Source organism: Antechinus flavipes, chromosome 4 (genome assembly GCF_016432865.1).
Source record: "Antechinus flavipes isolate AdamAnt ecotype Samford, QLD, Australia chromosome 4, AdamAnt_v2, whole genome shotgun sequence".
NCBI classification, from domain to species: Eukaryota; Metazoa; Chordata; class Mammalia; order Dasyuromorphia; family Dasyuridae; genus Antechinus; species Antechinus flavipes.
Window position 1 is genome coordinate 299,198,613 of NC_067401.1, and position 16,092 is coordinate 299,214,704.

General features: G+C 32.5%; 1 protein-coding gene across 3 annotated transcripts in view; it reads right to left on the reverse strand.

The window, feature by feature from the left end:
- Window positions 1-680: 680 nt before the first annotated feature.
- MAN1A1 (mannosidase alpha class 1A member 1) overlaps window positions 681-16,092 on the reverse strand; it is a 176,559-nt gene continuing 161,147 nt past the window's right edge. For all 3 annotated transcript variants that reach the window (XM_051997641.1, XM_051997639.1, XM_051997640.1), the window contains 3 exons: window positions 15,342-15,514; window positions 8,573-8,688; window positions 681-4,249 (listed from right to left, as the gene is read on the reverse strand). In XM_051997641.1, the coding sequence (XP_051853601.1) occupies window positions 4,123-4,249; window positions 8,573-8,688; window positions 15,342-15,514 (416 nt within the window). In that variant the 3' untranslated portion in view covers window positions 681-4,122. The remainder of the gene's footprint in view (window positions 4,250-8,572; window positions 8,689-15,341; window positions 15,515-16,092) is intronic.

The following is a 16,092-nucleotide window of genomic DNA, read 5'->3' on the forward strand; positions in this document are numbered from 1 at the left end:
TAAATAATACAAATTAAACATGTTTAAGAAATGAGATAAGAAGTATGAAGGAAAATCTAATTGAACTTCAGGGATAAATATGACCATAGGACAATAATTTCTGAGCACTTTAATTTCTTTTAATTTAATTTAATACTTTCAGACCGAGCCAAATCTAACAAAAAGATGGAGTTAAAGATTTGAACATAATTTCTGAGATGTTAAATGTGTTAAATAAACCCTTTGGTCATTACTGAAGAAGAATCCTAAGGAACATATATATTTCTCCACTTTGAATGACAGCTTTATAAAAGTAGACTATGTGCTAGTATATAAATAAGACATATAGATGTAAAAAAAAACAAACCAACCAAGCATATATGTTAAGCATGTTTTTTAATGACCACAGACTACTAAAAAGTATAATTGGGAAGAAAAAATTTAAATAAAAGACCTCGAATTATATGGATATAATATGAAGAACGAATGTTGCATAGAACAAATCAAAGAAACAGACAGCAAAGACAAAAAGAAAAGTGGCTACAGTATGGGAAACTTTACCACTGAAGGGCTCAATTTGATTGAATTGAACATGGTTTACTGATTGCTGGTGTAGACCATTAGAAATAAACCAAAAAAAAAAAAATCTGTGAAGAGCTGCTTACTTTTAAAAAGAAGGAAAAATGATAACAAATGAAAAGGTATATTAAAAGACTTTATTCACCATAGAGAAATTTTTACAAATATAGCTCTTAAAAATTATGTCTTGATCTATTATGTATTTCATATCATTAGAGATTTATATAAATTTGGAAAAAGACTAAATGGATTTATATACAAATCAAAACACAATCGATGCATAGAAATGGCTAACACATGATGAAATCATCACAAACATCATTGGGCATTGTAGATTTGCCAGACAACAGATATAAGCAATATTAATTTCACAAGTTGTATCCAAAAGAAAACATCTCATGACAACAAAACTAGGTATTGTTTAAATTATTCACCTTTAAAAATATCAACGTTGTAAACTTAACTGCATTGTGATGCTGAAGATAGGAATGAAAGGCAATGTCTACATAAAGATTTCAGTCATTGAAAACTTTCAAAACTAAGAATTACCAGCTAAATTTCAATAACATTTATTAATTCCTTATCATGTATACATTTTTGGTGTTTGGGGATTTCTCAAAAACCCAAGTTCTAGAATTTACAAAAGGTTAACCTTGCCGTTGGCAGAGCATTATGTGTTACAATCTTCTTGTCTACTTACACCAAGATACAAAAGATACATTATAGTGCAGTTTTTACATACAACCTGAATTTAATACCCTATCTGTTGCAGAAATACAAATCTGCTTTGTGCTTTCAAATCAAAACTTGAAATCAAGAAAATACATTTATTTATTTTCCTCATCCTATGGAAACTAACATGAGAACTTGAATCTAAACACATAAGGCCCAATTTTAGCAACAGTCCTGCCTATATATCTTAAAGGCTTGGGAGGAAAAAAAAAAGAAAATACATGCATTATCTCCTAGCTTCACTTCCCACAATAAATTATGTGTATTTGTTTCATTAAAAGAGTTAAAATTATACCTAAAAGTTATTTCAGGTTTAAGAAACACATTATCATACCAATAATAATTTATTGATATATTTCCTATCTGATCCATAAGTAGAAGATATAAAAAGGTAGTAGACTACATAAAGATGATTCTGACAAAGGAGGTCTTTGGAAACATTTAATATTAAACAACATTAATTGAATCCATTAAGTCTAATTAGACCTGAGAAAATGAGCTGCTTTATTCATTTTCTTTTAAAGCACATGGCTTTGTCCTGGTATATTTGACAAGTTTGAATCGAAAATTTAGCTAAAAACTTTTCAGTGTATGTAGGTATTATTATACTGACTACTTCTCTGATGTATATGAAACAATGATACTAAAACACCTGGTGAAAACAAAACTATTTTCCTCTGTCTAGAAAAAAGTGCCATCTATTAAAAATTTAATCTGTTTTCTTTTAGGAATCATATTATTAATGAAATTAGATCACAGTGTGATTTGAAGAATGCAATGGAAAGGAGAAAAAATATATCCCCTTCTGCAAAAAGGGCTCTTTGCTCTAGATAGGAACACACTTGGAAAAATCCATATTCTGGGAAATCTGTTTCTTTTAAATGACACACAGAAATTTTAATTACAATATACAAGAGAATTCAATCAGATTCATTTTAATGGAATATCATGTACAGTAAACTCTGTTATCTGTCCTTCTGTCAGACCTAAATTAGGACTTTTGCCTATCACCACAATGAAAAATGATATTCTTTATGAGGTACTTTCTGAATCACCAAAAAAGTTAATTTTATCACTATTAAACTCTATTTTAATTTTATTCTAATCGAAAATTGATCTAATCATGTTAATTTTCTTAAGTTCTCTAAGTAAATATTTATTGTATTATCATTTTAAATAACTGATCAACCAGAATATCCTATTACCCACCTAGGGCTGATAACAGTTATTACTGTAAAGGATTCTAATTATTTTAAAAATAGTGCGTGCCTATGCACACATACATACATGATTGCACATATTTGATCCAAGAGAAATTATGCCAAGTCAAAGAAAACACATTACCATCCCAGTGGTGTTTCCTTGGTTAAAGTCATTCAGTAATATTCCAATTATATATCTATAAGTGTATATAGATATAGAACACCTATTGATATCAGTCTTTCTATCCTATTTAAATCTGAGAGAGGACTGGTTGATTTCATGTACTTTTGTTTCCCAAAGTTAAAGAATACAGCCAGCTCCTTTCCTAGTTCATTGGGAGACTGGTCAGGTTAAAACAAAGAAAATATGGATAAGGTTTTTGGCACACACACACATATCGCGTCAATAAATTCGGGCCAATATGTTGAGATGTTTGAAATACTACATTATAAAGGGTTTGACTCCTTTGGAGCTGATTGTTTAGATTTTCTGTCAGTTGACCAGGAATAAATATTAGAATGAGAATCTTCTTTAATGAGGCTGAAACCCAACACTCACATTATCTACATTAAAATAATTTACTGCATTTGAGTGGAGTCTTGTTCACAATCTAGAATAAATGGAATGTTATACAAAAAAATAAAAACCACAGAAATTAATTGCAAAGAAATCAACAACAAAAATCACATGAAGCACTTGTTCTGTTTTTTAAATGATCATGTTTCTTCATACTGCCACCAAAAGCAAAAATGAATAGTGTTCTATTTCTATTCCCTTTTTTAAAAGAATAATTCCATTACAGCAGACTCTTGGAAAATGGTTTATTTTGCTCATACTAAGCTGTCTTTATAATTGATACTACGATGTGCTGGAAAATGAAAGGAATGATCCAGTTGGCAACAAATACAGTACATTTAAAAACAAAATTTGAGAAAAATTCACAAATTAAAAACACCAATGCAATTTTGTTACAGTAAAATCTACTGCAACTCTTAAGGAGAATGAGATCAACATGGGACGATAATAGCTCTGTTGATTTTTATTTAGATTACAATGTGAGTGAAGTATTTTAAAAGACATTCTACCAAATAATGATAGACCCGCATCAGAGGAGGCTGTCACAATTACAAGATTCATCTTGGGTGAACAAACTAGATTAACATGAAATTGGAAAGAAAAAAAAAGCTGTTTCAATAATTAATTTATTATGGCTTTTTGCAACATGGCAAAATATTACAGCTTAAAGCAGACATCATCTCCTCATAGAGGAGGAAAAAATTTTGCAGTCAAATTAAAATTGTAGTAAACAGGTCACCTTAAACCTTAAGACCCACTTATTCAGTTTGGCAAAAGTGACTCAACAGCCTCATAAATTCCAGAGATGGCAAATTTCTTTTTTCTTTTTTTTAAGAAGATTAACTGGATGAACTGAAGACATAATGAGGAATTTAAATCCAATTACAAATATTTCCTATTAAATAAAATGGACTGCAAAACAATTTGTTTAAGAACTCAGAAGAACCACACCAATTGTAATCAAAGTTTGCAATGTGCTGGGAATAGAAGGGAATTTTTAAGGTGTGTGGGAAAATTAAAGGAATGCAGCAAAACAATATGTTCAGAATCTTTTTATTTGTGATTTTCTTCCACCTCCTGATTATTCTTGTGGAGAACTGGTAGAAGATGAGCCTCAGTATTAAAGATCCAATGTTCCAGTGGAAGGAGATCATCATCAGAAAACAGCAAATAGAGATATCTGGCGAGAGAAACCCAGTTAGATTAGAACTGTATTAGAGGACTCAGAAAATATAGCAAACTTAATAAATCAACTAATAAGCGTTTCTTTGAGACCTCTGATGAATCAGGCACTGTGCTAGATATTGAATATCAATTGAAAAATGGAATAATGTCTGTCTTCAAATAATTTACTTCTATGAAGGGCAAAAAAAATGTTCATATGCCACTAAATATAAAATACATACATAAGCAGGAACTGAATCAATTGTATTGTAAAATTTTCACTGTTCTATAAGATTGCAGAAAAAATCAGAATATCTAACTAAACATGAAAATCATAGTTTTCACTAAAATTTTGCATTTGTGATGTAAGGAAATAATGATATTCATGTAAGTGGGTTATTAAAAGTCTAAAGTTAGAATAGTGAACAATTTCTATAAAAGACTTAATCATTGCAAAACTCCTAATATATAAATCATTTGTGCAGTCAAAAATGAATTAAAAAAAAACCCACCCCAAATGCTGAAACCTATATGGTGTCCAATTATAAAGATCACATAAGTAAATTTTGAAAATATTATGAAATTTGAGTGCCATGCTTTATTTTCTATGCTCAATAGAACTGAATTGAATAAAATGGATATTGATAATTGAATTAAATAAATGATAAATGAATAATTAAACAAAGCCTCCATAGAAATTACAGGATCCCATTCATGGCTGACTATACTTAAAAAAAAAAAAAGAATGGACTGACTAGAAGATAAAATAAATTTCCTTTTTTCTTTTAAGTGTTGTATTCAATGCCATACCAATCAAACTACCAAAAATGTATGGTAAAGAGTAAGATAAAAAGAAAACAAACATTCATTTGGAAGAATAAAAGAATATCAAGGAATCAATCTTTTTAAAGAAAACCTCAAGTAGGGTTATGAGAGTTGGACACCATTGAAAAATAACTCAGAAAGACAATAACATGGAAATATATTTTGCATAACTGCACATGTATAGTCTCATGGAAGGACTAGGGGAAGAAGGGAGAAAGAATTTGGGACTTGAAGCTTAAACAAAAATGTTAAAAGTTGCTTTTACATGTAATTAAAAAATAAAAAAAATTAAAATATTGAAGAATACTTTTCTAGTGTGTGAGGCTTTATGCGTTCTCCTCCTAAAGATTATAGAAATTCATATGAAATACTATTTATTAATTTTTCCTTGTGTTCCTGAGATTTAAAAAAATGTCATAATCACTCTTGTACAACCAAATAGGTGAAATTTTCATTTATCATTAACAGAATCTAAAATATTATTTTTGATTTTAATAACTCCATTTTGTTCACAAAGGCTTTGGTGTTTGTATATTGTTGTTTGAGTAGTTATACTACTTGGGATAAAATTTCCAGAAAACCAGTAATTTTTTTTTTTACCATATCAAGAAAGAAATATCACTTTCTAGGGAATTCACAAGCACTAGTTCACCTTAGGAGGTGTCCAAAAGATAAATGGATGGATATATTGTTCACACCTTGCCTTTCTATCTCAGATTTCTGCATTTTTTCTTGGGTGTTTGAACTGATTCTAAATGAGGAATGAAGAGCCTCCTATTCTACTCTTAGGTTTCTTTTGCAGACTTCTGAGTTCTGCTTGTCCCTTTTTTGGTTCTATGAGTCAGTACAGCATCTCTCTCCCAAGGAACCAGATGACAACAGGACTTTGATTAATGACTGGATTTATTTGTCTTGCTGCAAAATAGGGTTATTGGCATTTCAAATATTTTGTTGTAGTGAATGATTAAAGGACTACAAGATTTAAAATAAGAATCTCAAATCAAGGGGCAATATGAAAAAATGCTCTCTAGCCTAAAACTGCTATCTTGCTATCTCAAGAAACCATGTTTCATCTTCCTGGGGCTGAAGTGTCCCAATTAGTATGTAAGTGCAAGCTCAGCTACCACAACAGATCTAACCAGCTATACCTAGATCATGTCTCTGTCTAGATATATGACAAAAATTTGGGACTAGTGGAGGTGTTTTTGCCATCTTCAATCCTGTTTTGTATGTATAGCCATCTTTCCTTTACTCCTTAGTCACTTTGCATTTCTGCTTTGCCAACTATTTGATTATAGTTGCTAAAGCAAAGGAATTGAACATCAGGTTATACTTTATGGGTCCACTCAATATCTCTCTAACTTCTCAGACCCTATTTCCCTGTATGTTATTATTTTTTTTATTAGAGTGTAAACTCCTTAAGATCAGGGACTATCCCTAGTGCCCAGTAAGGGATTTGGCAAATAAGCATTTAATAAATGCTTTTAAACTGATTCTTTTATTCATTCTTGGTACAAACACAAACAGGAATTCCCTTTCTATCCTTTCCAGTAACTTAAATCTCTTAGACAAGAATCCAGAGGAATTCACATAATTTATACAGGAATAAGTATAGCAGAGTATACTAATAGTGCTATTGTTACAATCTTAAATCCCTGATCCAGGTTTAGATTATCATTACTAAATAACACTTAAGTAACTTCATTTTGAATCAGCAGAACCCAGGGTCAGCATGATTCTGATACTGTTCCTTATACACTTAACTACAATCACTATCCTGTGGCTGAAATCTAGGGCAACTGCCTCTAGGCTACTAGCCAACATTTTCCTTGTCCTTATGTACTGATTTTCTAGTTGAAGGTTTCTCTGCTTTTGTTGTAGATAAGGTTTTCTCAACTTCCATGAAATGCTATTTATTTTGCATTTTGAGCATATTTTCACAAATAAATAGTTAATTCTCCTTTTGGGAAAAGGATGTGCCACTTGGATGGTATGAGTATTTTGATCTGTCAAATGAGACTTTTAAAATTACCATTTGCCACTATAGTTTGTGAATAAATTTCAATCCAATAGAGTACAATCAATCATTCCTTGGTCAAATGATAGACTGGACATGTAGTAACTATTCCACCAAAGCATATACAGCAATCCTAAAGGACTTTTCAGATGAAATTTCCATTACCTTGCATTTGCTTATTTTTGAGAATGGTTTGGCTCTTGTATGCAGGTATACATGTTGTTCCAAATCACTGAAAAGGCTTACTGTGGTCATTCTGGATGGAATTTATCACATTATGCAGTTCTGTAACCCTCCTCTTTCTTCTAGAAACTGAAGAGCTAAATTATCCTTGGTTGGATTATTAATAACCAGGTTTCTCCAACTTGCCAACTTTTGGCTAGGTGTGCTATAAAACAGGGCTTCTTTTTTCCATTCATGACCTCTTTTTCCATGTGAGATTTTTATGTGACCCCAGAATATGTATATAAAATAGGTATACAAACCAAACATTTCCTGACAATAAATCATAATTTTGCAACCCTCTATGAGGTTGTGAACCACAATTTAAGAAGCTGGATTGTAAAATATTAGGTTACACACCCAAAATACTGATGACCAGATCTTAGCTCCAAGTTACTGCAGTCCAGCATAAGCATTTATTGTTCATAATGTGCAAAAGCACTGGAAATACCTGATGGTGAATAAGAAATGGTACCTGATCTCAAGAAGCTTATAATCTAGTAAAGGGATACACATATAGTTATATGTAAGTCAAAGTGCGATAAATGTCCTAAAGGGAAAAATAGAAACATTATCTAGGCCCTGGGGGTTTCACAGAGGAACTATCGCTTGAGTCACAAAGACTGATGATACTTTTAATAGGTAGATATAGAGAAGAGTACTTTGAATGCCTTAGGGATTGTGTCTGACCAAAGACAAGGAAGCAGGAAAGAGTAGTATGGATTTAGAGAATGATCAGTATTAAAAAAGCCAAAATATTGGCTGAAATAATGAGTAAGTGAAAGAAAACAGCATAAGAGTAGAAGAAAATATGAATTTAATAGGTTAATGAGCCTGGATGATAGTTAATAATTTTTTGAAAATAAGAATGACATTATAGATGTAGCAGTTTCTATGTAGACTAGGGTTTCCTTATTTCCTAGAGTCTAGATCAAAAGTAAAGGGGTGGTAAGGAGAAAAGAATGGGCAGAGAAGTTGTGATATTAGCTTTCATAACCTGGATTCCCCAACTGAATCCTCTAGTTTCAGACTTCAGAAAAAACTATCAACATATTATATCTTTTAAAAGAAATACAGAATTTTCTAAAAATCAATTTAAATTAATTTTATTAAGTTTAAAAGAGTAATTTAAATTCTTACTATGAATAAAACCCCCAAACTATTACAATTATACCCTGCTTCATCTTTCTCAATAATAAATAAGCATATAAAGATGACTTGTCAAGCTATCTTATATTAATAAGTTACATTAACTTTGGAATGTATTTTACTTACTTTAGGGTTTCTGCCAGGAAGAAACTCTGCTGTACATCATCATAACTCTCTCGCTTTAGATAAACGTCCCTGAGGCCAGAATAGCCTCCATCTACCCGGCAGTGTTTTTCCAGTGCCTACATTTGAAAGAGGAGGAAAAAAAAAAAAAAACACTCAAATTTAAGCAAATGAACCTTCATTAATTTTTATTATTAGCTTGCCAGATCCAAGTCTAATTACAATTCAAGTGGAATGAGAATCTCTTGTCACCAAGTTTTCAGTAAGAATTTAAAAATGCAAACCAAAAAAGCTAAGCTGCCTTAGAAGTTTGGCTTAAAATGTGACAATGTGTATCATCCTGAGTAAGAAGTTTACTTAGGGATTTGGTCTACAAATTTAAGGAACATTCTTAGGATTAAGACTACCACTATTAGATAGATGTGGATTCATTTTCACTTATAGCCAGGTATGCACAACATATATTTCCTATATAAATAAAAGATACCCAATAACAAAAACTCTATTTCTTAGAAAAGTGCTTAGGAGAATGAGTGTGGTATATATATATAGGAATAGAAAGACTGTTGCACTACAATTCAGGAGGCCTGAAAAAAATTTTATTCTCCTACTTGCTAGCATGACATTAAGTCATATCATGTAAGCCAAATGGGGTTTTAGAGTTCATCCTTTATTTTCAAGGAGGACCAATGACATTGCCAAGGTGATGTTGACTGGCCTGTGAATTGGATTTGAGTGAAACCAGCCATACTCTCTCCTTCAAAAAGTGACTGGTGCTGGCCCAGGATGCAGGGGGTAAACTTGGATTTTTATCTTTCTCAGGAGACAACACTTTTTTAAAGACTAAAGTTTAGGTAAGAATTGAGACAAAAGATGGTCCAATTTAGCATCACAAAAATATCAGTCTGGGAGGGGAAAACTCTCTGAGTGTCTGGCTAGAACAGAAAAGAATTACTATTTATACTCATTCTAAGCTATCAAAACCTCAGTAATGAGCCACAGAGGATTGGACTGGGACAATGGCTATTATTGGCCATTTCATGAAAATCAGAGAGATTTGGGTTTAAAGGATAGTCAAGTAGCTCCATTTGGAATACAATGGGCTTTTTAAAAGCCTGTTTTTTCAGAGCTATATTTCAAGAACTCATAAATGAAAACTGCAAAGAACAAAAAGAAATGTCCAAGGTTTGCAAAACTATATAAAGTTCCTCAAGCACTATATAAGTTACTATTAAGCTAAATATGTCTTTATTCCCCACATATAAGGTGATTATAATTCTTGAACTAGTATCTACCTCATATGTATGCTATGGGAAAAGTGATTTGCAAGCCAAAAAGAGAAATATAAAGTAGTTACTACTGTTAGTCCCAGTTTGCCCTTTCTACCACATCCAAGTCTCTATCTCTAGAAAATAGGGGATTATATAAAAACTTTTCCTCCAAGTTCCAAAATTACATATATGCTTATTTTTTTCTCTCTACAGAATTTCTTTATTTTTGAATTGGTCACTCAATTCTAAAGCTCCTAATTTGCGACAATGCCTTAATCATTACCAATCTTGACTACCAGCTGGAACTCTGCTCATCTACATAGGCCTGTCAGTATGGGAGCAGAATGGTAATTGTAAATGAGACATGAAAAGCTTCATCTTTATGGAGGTAATGAGTCCAGGCTCCCCACAAATATCTTAACTAGCTGGATCCATTATATGAACTTGTAAAAAGCTGTAACACTGCAAATCATAAACAGGAAAAGATGACTGAAAAATAGCTATATCTCACACCAATACATTCAAAGGGCCCTCTACAAAAAAAGTAGTAACTTTTCCAATGTAACACTTAATATTAGGCATGTGGACTGGACTTGTGATTTCCGGGTTGAGGAAATTTTTTTTACCAGTTTAGGTTGGCATTTTTCTTTTTTTTCTTTTTTTTTTTTTTTTTTTTTTTGCAAAATATAGTTTTAGAAGTGCAAAGAGAACTGAGAGATTAAGGAATTTGCTCAGAGCCATATAAACAGGGGCAAGAATTGAATCCAGGTTTTCTTGGCTTTGCGGCTAAGTAGTGAGTTCATAATACTACTCTACTTCTCAGTTTAATTTCAGGATAATTTATAATTATTTTCTAGTTCCTCTTTTCTCTGAGATAATATGCAGATGGCATTTACAATATGAATAATGGTCAGCATTTTTATAGCATTTACTGTGTGCTAGAGACTGTATTAAGTCTCACACTAACACTGGGAGGCAGGTGATAAGATTATTCTTATTTTGCAGATGAGGAAGCTGAGACAAATAGAAGTTGAGAAGATTTGACTATGGTGATATAGCTAGTACACTTCTGAGGTTAGATTTGAACATTATTATTCATTATTATACAATAAATGGGTAAGCAAGTCCTGGGTAGACCTGAACAGAGAGAAAGTCAATATCCAGAAAAAAGTACTTCAATTTCTGATATGTCTCTGGAACAATGCTTACTGAAGCTGATAACAGAATTGAAAGAAACAAAGCTTGTACTGGACAGTTCAATGAGCATTGTAGTCCTGTGCTCATTATTCAATAGCAATCGCATGTGAACTCATGCATGCTTAAAGGTGTAGAGTGAGGGATGAGGGATGAGCAGCTTATTGGAATGACCTTATTGGCCACTAATTGGAGAGAGATGTTAATATTACAACTACATAGTTATAATGAAGGTTTTAGAAATAGGAGCTTGGAGAATGTAAAATCTGGATGTGAGAATAAAATATATTAAACTTTTTACATTACTTTATTGTGATACTATGGGTTTTTCTCCCTGATATTTCCTTGGCTAGTAAAACAGACATGTTTGTATTTATACAAGTGGACTTGAATCCAGCATGTCATTTTAATTTCACAGTTGAATAAAAAAACTTTTACTCTACATAAACTGTGACATCAGTAATCTAGTTTTAATTTTTAAAATATGGCAGAACACTAAAATATCAACATTTTCAACAAGGAGGCAGAAAACTTCAAAAATCATAAAAAAATTAAAATTGCATTTTGATTTGATGGCCTTATGTTCATTTTTCAGTTTATTCATAATACCTATCTTTTATTTCAAATGTTAATGTCTAATCTAATGAGAATAAAGAATCTAAAGAACTAGTTACAAGGGGAATAAAAATGTCCTACTATCAAAGATTTGTTGGAAAAAAACTGTCTCAGGAAAGAAAAGGTGACATACTAAGGCCAGTTACAGTGGCCAAACGCAAGGTCTTTTAAAAAGAAACAATCAAAAAACCCAATTAAAAACAAAACAAAACAATAACAACCAACATAAAAAAGTCTACACAAACAAATACTAAGAGTGAAATCTCTACCTGAAAAGATCCTGAAAATACTGATTTCTAAAGAAACAAATGTAGCCATAAATTCTTAGTTGGGTTATTCAATGTACAACATAGTGAAGAAATCAGAGAACCTGGATGATATAGAAATAAGGCAGCAAGAATTGTACTTAAAAAGAGTGTGGGATTTGAAGTATTAGGAGCAAGGTTCAAATCCCAGTTCTGACACTAGCTGTACATAAACAAATAACTTCACTTTTCTGTGCCTTAGTTCTTTCATCTGTAAAACAAGGGGATTATAGTATGACTTCTTAAGGCATAATCTTTTAATCTATCAGTCAAGTTATTTTTTCATACATTAATGCTGAGAGAAGAAAAATACCATTGGATCTCTTTCATAAAAAGGTTTATCACTTTAAAAAGACTCTATAAAGGAAATCAAAATATATGCACTACCGAGGAAGATGACTCAGGCTTAATGGTTTCCTTCTTGAAAATCCTCAGGTGAATTTAAGCTATTGCTTATATTACTAGAAAAACTTGAGATTCAGGAGTCTATCAAGTCTGCATCAGTCTGTGTGTCAAAGATCTAAAAACAGATGTTGAGGAATAACTGGGAGCATAATTTGAAGAAGTCAATACTTAAGTGTTGCTCTTAATTTCGTTGGGTATTTTTTTGGGGAAGGAAGCAGCTCTTCTTGGCTTCAACTCAGGGAACAATATACATTCCTCTTCAGGATAAGCTGTTCACTCGAAATCTCAGAACCATAAAGAATGACTCAGGCTTGGATTTTCTAATCTTCTTAATTCACCCTCAGTAGCTTTTCCCCTCTGATTGAAGGAAAGAGCATGAAATTCTGCCCAAAATTTTCCTTTATAAAGAGCTCACAACTTTCCTGGTAACTCCATTTTTCATCATTAACACTTTGGGTTTTGCTTTGATTCCATAGACAACATATCCCATGGTGGCCCACCTTACCCCTATCCCACTTTTCAGCATCCTTTTATGTGTTGTCTTCTCCCATTAGACTATGTTCTTTGAGGGCAGGGATTGTCTTTTTTTCTGATTTTTATCCCTATTGCTTAGTGTCTGGAACATAGTGTTTATAAAGTATAGTGTGAAAGAACACAAAAGAAATATTAATGTCTAATAAGGGTTAACAATTAAAAATATCATTATTTGTTGAGGGGAAGGGGAGAGGACATGAGCCATGTAAAGTTCCCTGAGAAAAGGAAGAGGAGTTAGGGTGGACAGTTGGGAGGGATAGGTATTCAGTGGTTGCTGGCTCCCAGGTCATTTGTCATATCAGTTAAGGCTCTAAGAATTGAGCAGAAAGGGAACCTTGGGTGCAGGGTAAGAAAAAGGCCCAAAAGTCTACCCAGGAGAGTAGAGCAGCTTGGTTAGGTCAGGAAGACATGACCAGAAAGGCCTAGTTTTAAGATTCTGTGTTAAGGCTCGAATATCAGATGACAGACGAAGCAACATAACCAAAAAAGGCAGAGCTATCCATTATGAATGGTTACGGGATTTGTCCTAGAAGATGGAGGAAAGAATTTTTAGGGCTGGGATCTCTGAGGCAGCTCCTCTGAAGTCAGGAAGACTTCAATTCAAATTCAGCCTAAGTGTCTGAGGCTCACTTATTAGCTGTGTGACCCTGGGCAAAGCCTTTACCTCTGTTAATCACATCTGTAAAATGAAATGGGAGAAGGAAACTACTCCAGTATCTTTGCCAAGAACACTCCAAATGAGATTACAAAGAGTTGGGCATGATGGAAGTTAATGAATAACAACAATGAGATCTTTGGAAGAGAGGTTGAAGACCTGAAGCACAGAACAAGAAAGCTCGGGAGACCAAATAAGGAAATTTGTTTGTTTATTTAAGGAGTCATAGACAAAGCATTATGTCCTTAGAGCCATGGCTTGTGAATATCTGGAAAGACACATTGCCAAACCAGGACAGCATTAGGTATAAAGTCCTTCAGAAAGGCAGAAGTAGAGTATTTGCCTGGCTTCCTATATTCTGGAACTAGGTCAGAGGGAAGTAGACTCTGGAAGGCTAAGACAGTTTCATTAAATGAATTCCTTAGCTAGGAGAGCAAGAACTTAGACAACTAATAGATTGGGATCAATCTGGAAAGAAGGCAAAAGCTAAGAGACCAGGTATAGTTCTCTGTTGTCGGTGTTTAGAACTAAGGTTAACTGCTAATGCAACTATAACTTGTAAACCTTCTTTAATTTACTAAAATCACCACTAATAGCTAGCAATTATGTAATACTTAAGATTTGTACACTTGTTATTTCATTTGATCCTTACAACAAATCTGTAAGGTACTATAATTACTTCCATTTTACAGATAAGGAACTTGTGTTGAAAAAGGCCCAAGTTAAAGTTGGATAATGTCTGAGGTCAAATTTTGAACTCGGGTCTTCCTGATTCTCAGTTTCTCTTGCTAACACTATTTTACTTAGGGGCTTAATAATAAATTCTTTGGGGAAAAAAATCCAAAAATGTCATAAATTTGAGAAAATTTGCATAATAATATACATTGTGTAGATAGCGTCAGTAAAAATTGACAGGTAAAACAAGCATGTTAAATCCTTAGATTTATGGATGAAAAAAGAAAGAGTACCTATCAGGTGGGATTTTGGGTCACTGGACACTCTACAGATTAAAAAAAGAAAATTTTGCACTTGTTCATGTGCATGAAAAACCAATTAGCACCCGATCTACAGATTGACCAAAGTTCAAATAATGTGGAGCACAGGTGTTAGACAGGTGATTCATAATGTTTCCAAGTGTGGCTCAAATTAAAATATAATTGGGAAATATTCATAAAATTAAGTGAGGTGCAAATATAACATATATAATGTTATTATATGGTTATCTAAATCAATATATAACCTTCAGAGATCTTGATGTGTAGTTTAATGGTGCCATGTTTTTATTTAAGTTTGACATCATTGGCATTGAGAATATTTATAAGTGGGATTGGGATTAAAAAGTGGTTAAGGCACCAGGTAAGATCCTTAAAGCTTTGTTATTTCCTGACATGTTTATGTTTTAAAAACAAAAATATACAACTTGGAAAAAAAACTGTATGAAATGAGACAGGGTGAAACTTGCAACCCTAAAAACAATGTATATAATGATTACAATAATGTAGGTAAATAGTGACAATGATGTAAAAAAGAAAAGAGAAAAAAGAAAATTGTTAACTAAACTTTTTAAAAAATACACAGAAGAGATTCAGCAAAGTGATGGACAGGTAAGCAGGCCAGTGTTGCCATTATCATGCTAAATGTAATATATTTTTAAAAACAACAAAAGAAAGTCATGATTTAATATATAAGCCTGTTTGTGCTCACTGTATATGGAGATATTCATGTTTGCCAAATTCATAACAAAAAATATAAAATACAACATAAATATATAGAAATCAAAATGAAGACAGTACCTCTACAGCTTCCCAGGCCCATTTCCTATACTTTGGATCATGGGTTAATCTCCACATGTACATATAAGTCTCAACCACTTCAGGTCTTAAGATATAGTATTTTTCACTCTGTCTTGTAGCAATGGCTTCCACACCACCATCAAATCTGAAAGCTTCTGGTCCCAGTTTCATTGCTAAAGAACATAAAATGAAAACAATGGTTCTGTACATTGCATTTTAGTTTTACAACTTAAATGATCTCAGTGATTTTCTTGGCTGTAATCAAGAAAAAGATAGCAAAATAAAAACTCTGAAACTACTTAGATATATGCAATATTCAATATTGACTACATGTCCTAGTTCAAGTTAGTCATAAGTCTATTTTGGAAAATGGCAAAAAAATCCTCAAACCCCAAACCCCAAACCCAATTCACTTTTCACACATTAATTCAGCAAACATTTACTGTCTACTTTCTCTATGCAAGGAACTGTGAAATATCATATTCTAGCTATCTTATCAGATTGAAAGATAAGAATTCCAATTTATTGTGACCAAAGCAAATTATTTCTCTAATCTGTGTTTCAATTCCCTTATACCTCAAAAGAAGAGTCTGCTTGTCTTGGTAAAAAAATCAATGAACTTGCAATCAGAAAATCTGAATGAGTTCAAGTTTTGTCATTGACCAACATATGGCTATGGACACAAGACATTTATGCTTTTTAAGGTTCAGTTTCTTTACATGCAAAATAAGTTTAATAATATAAGTATTAT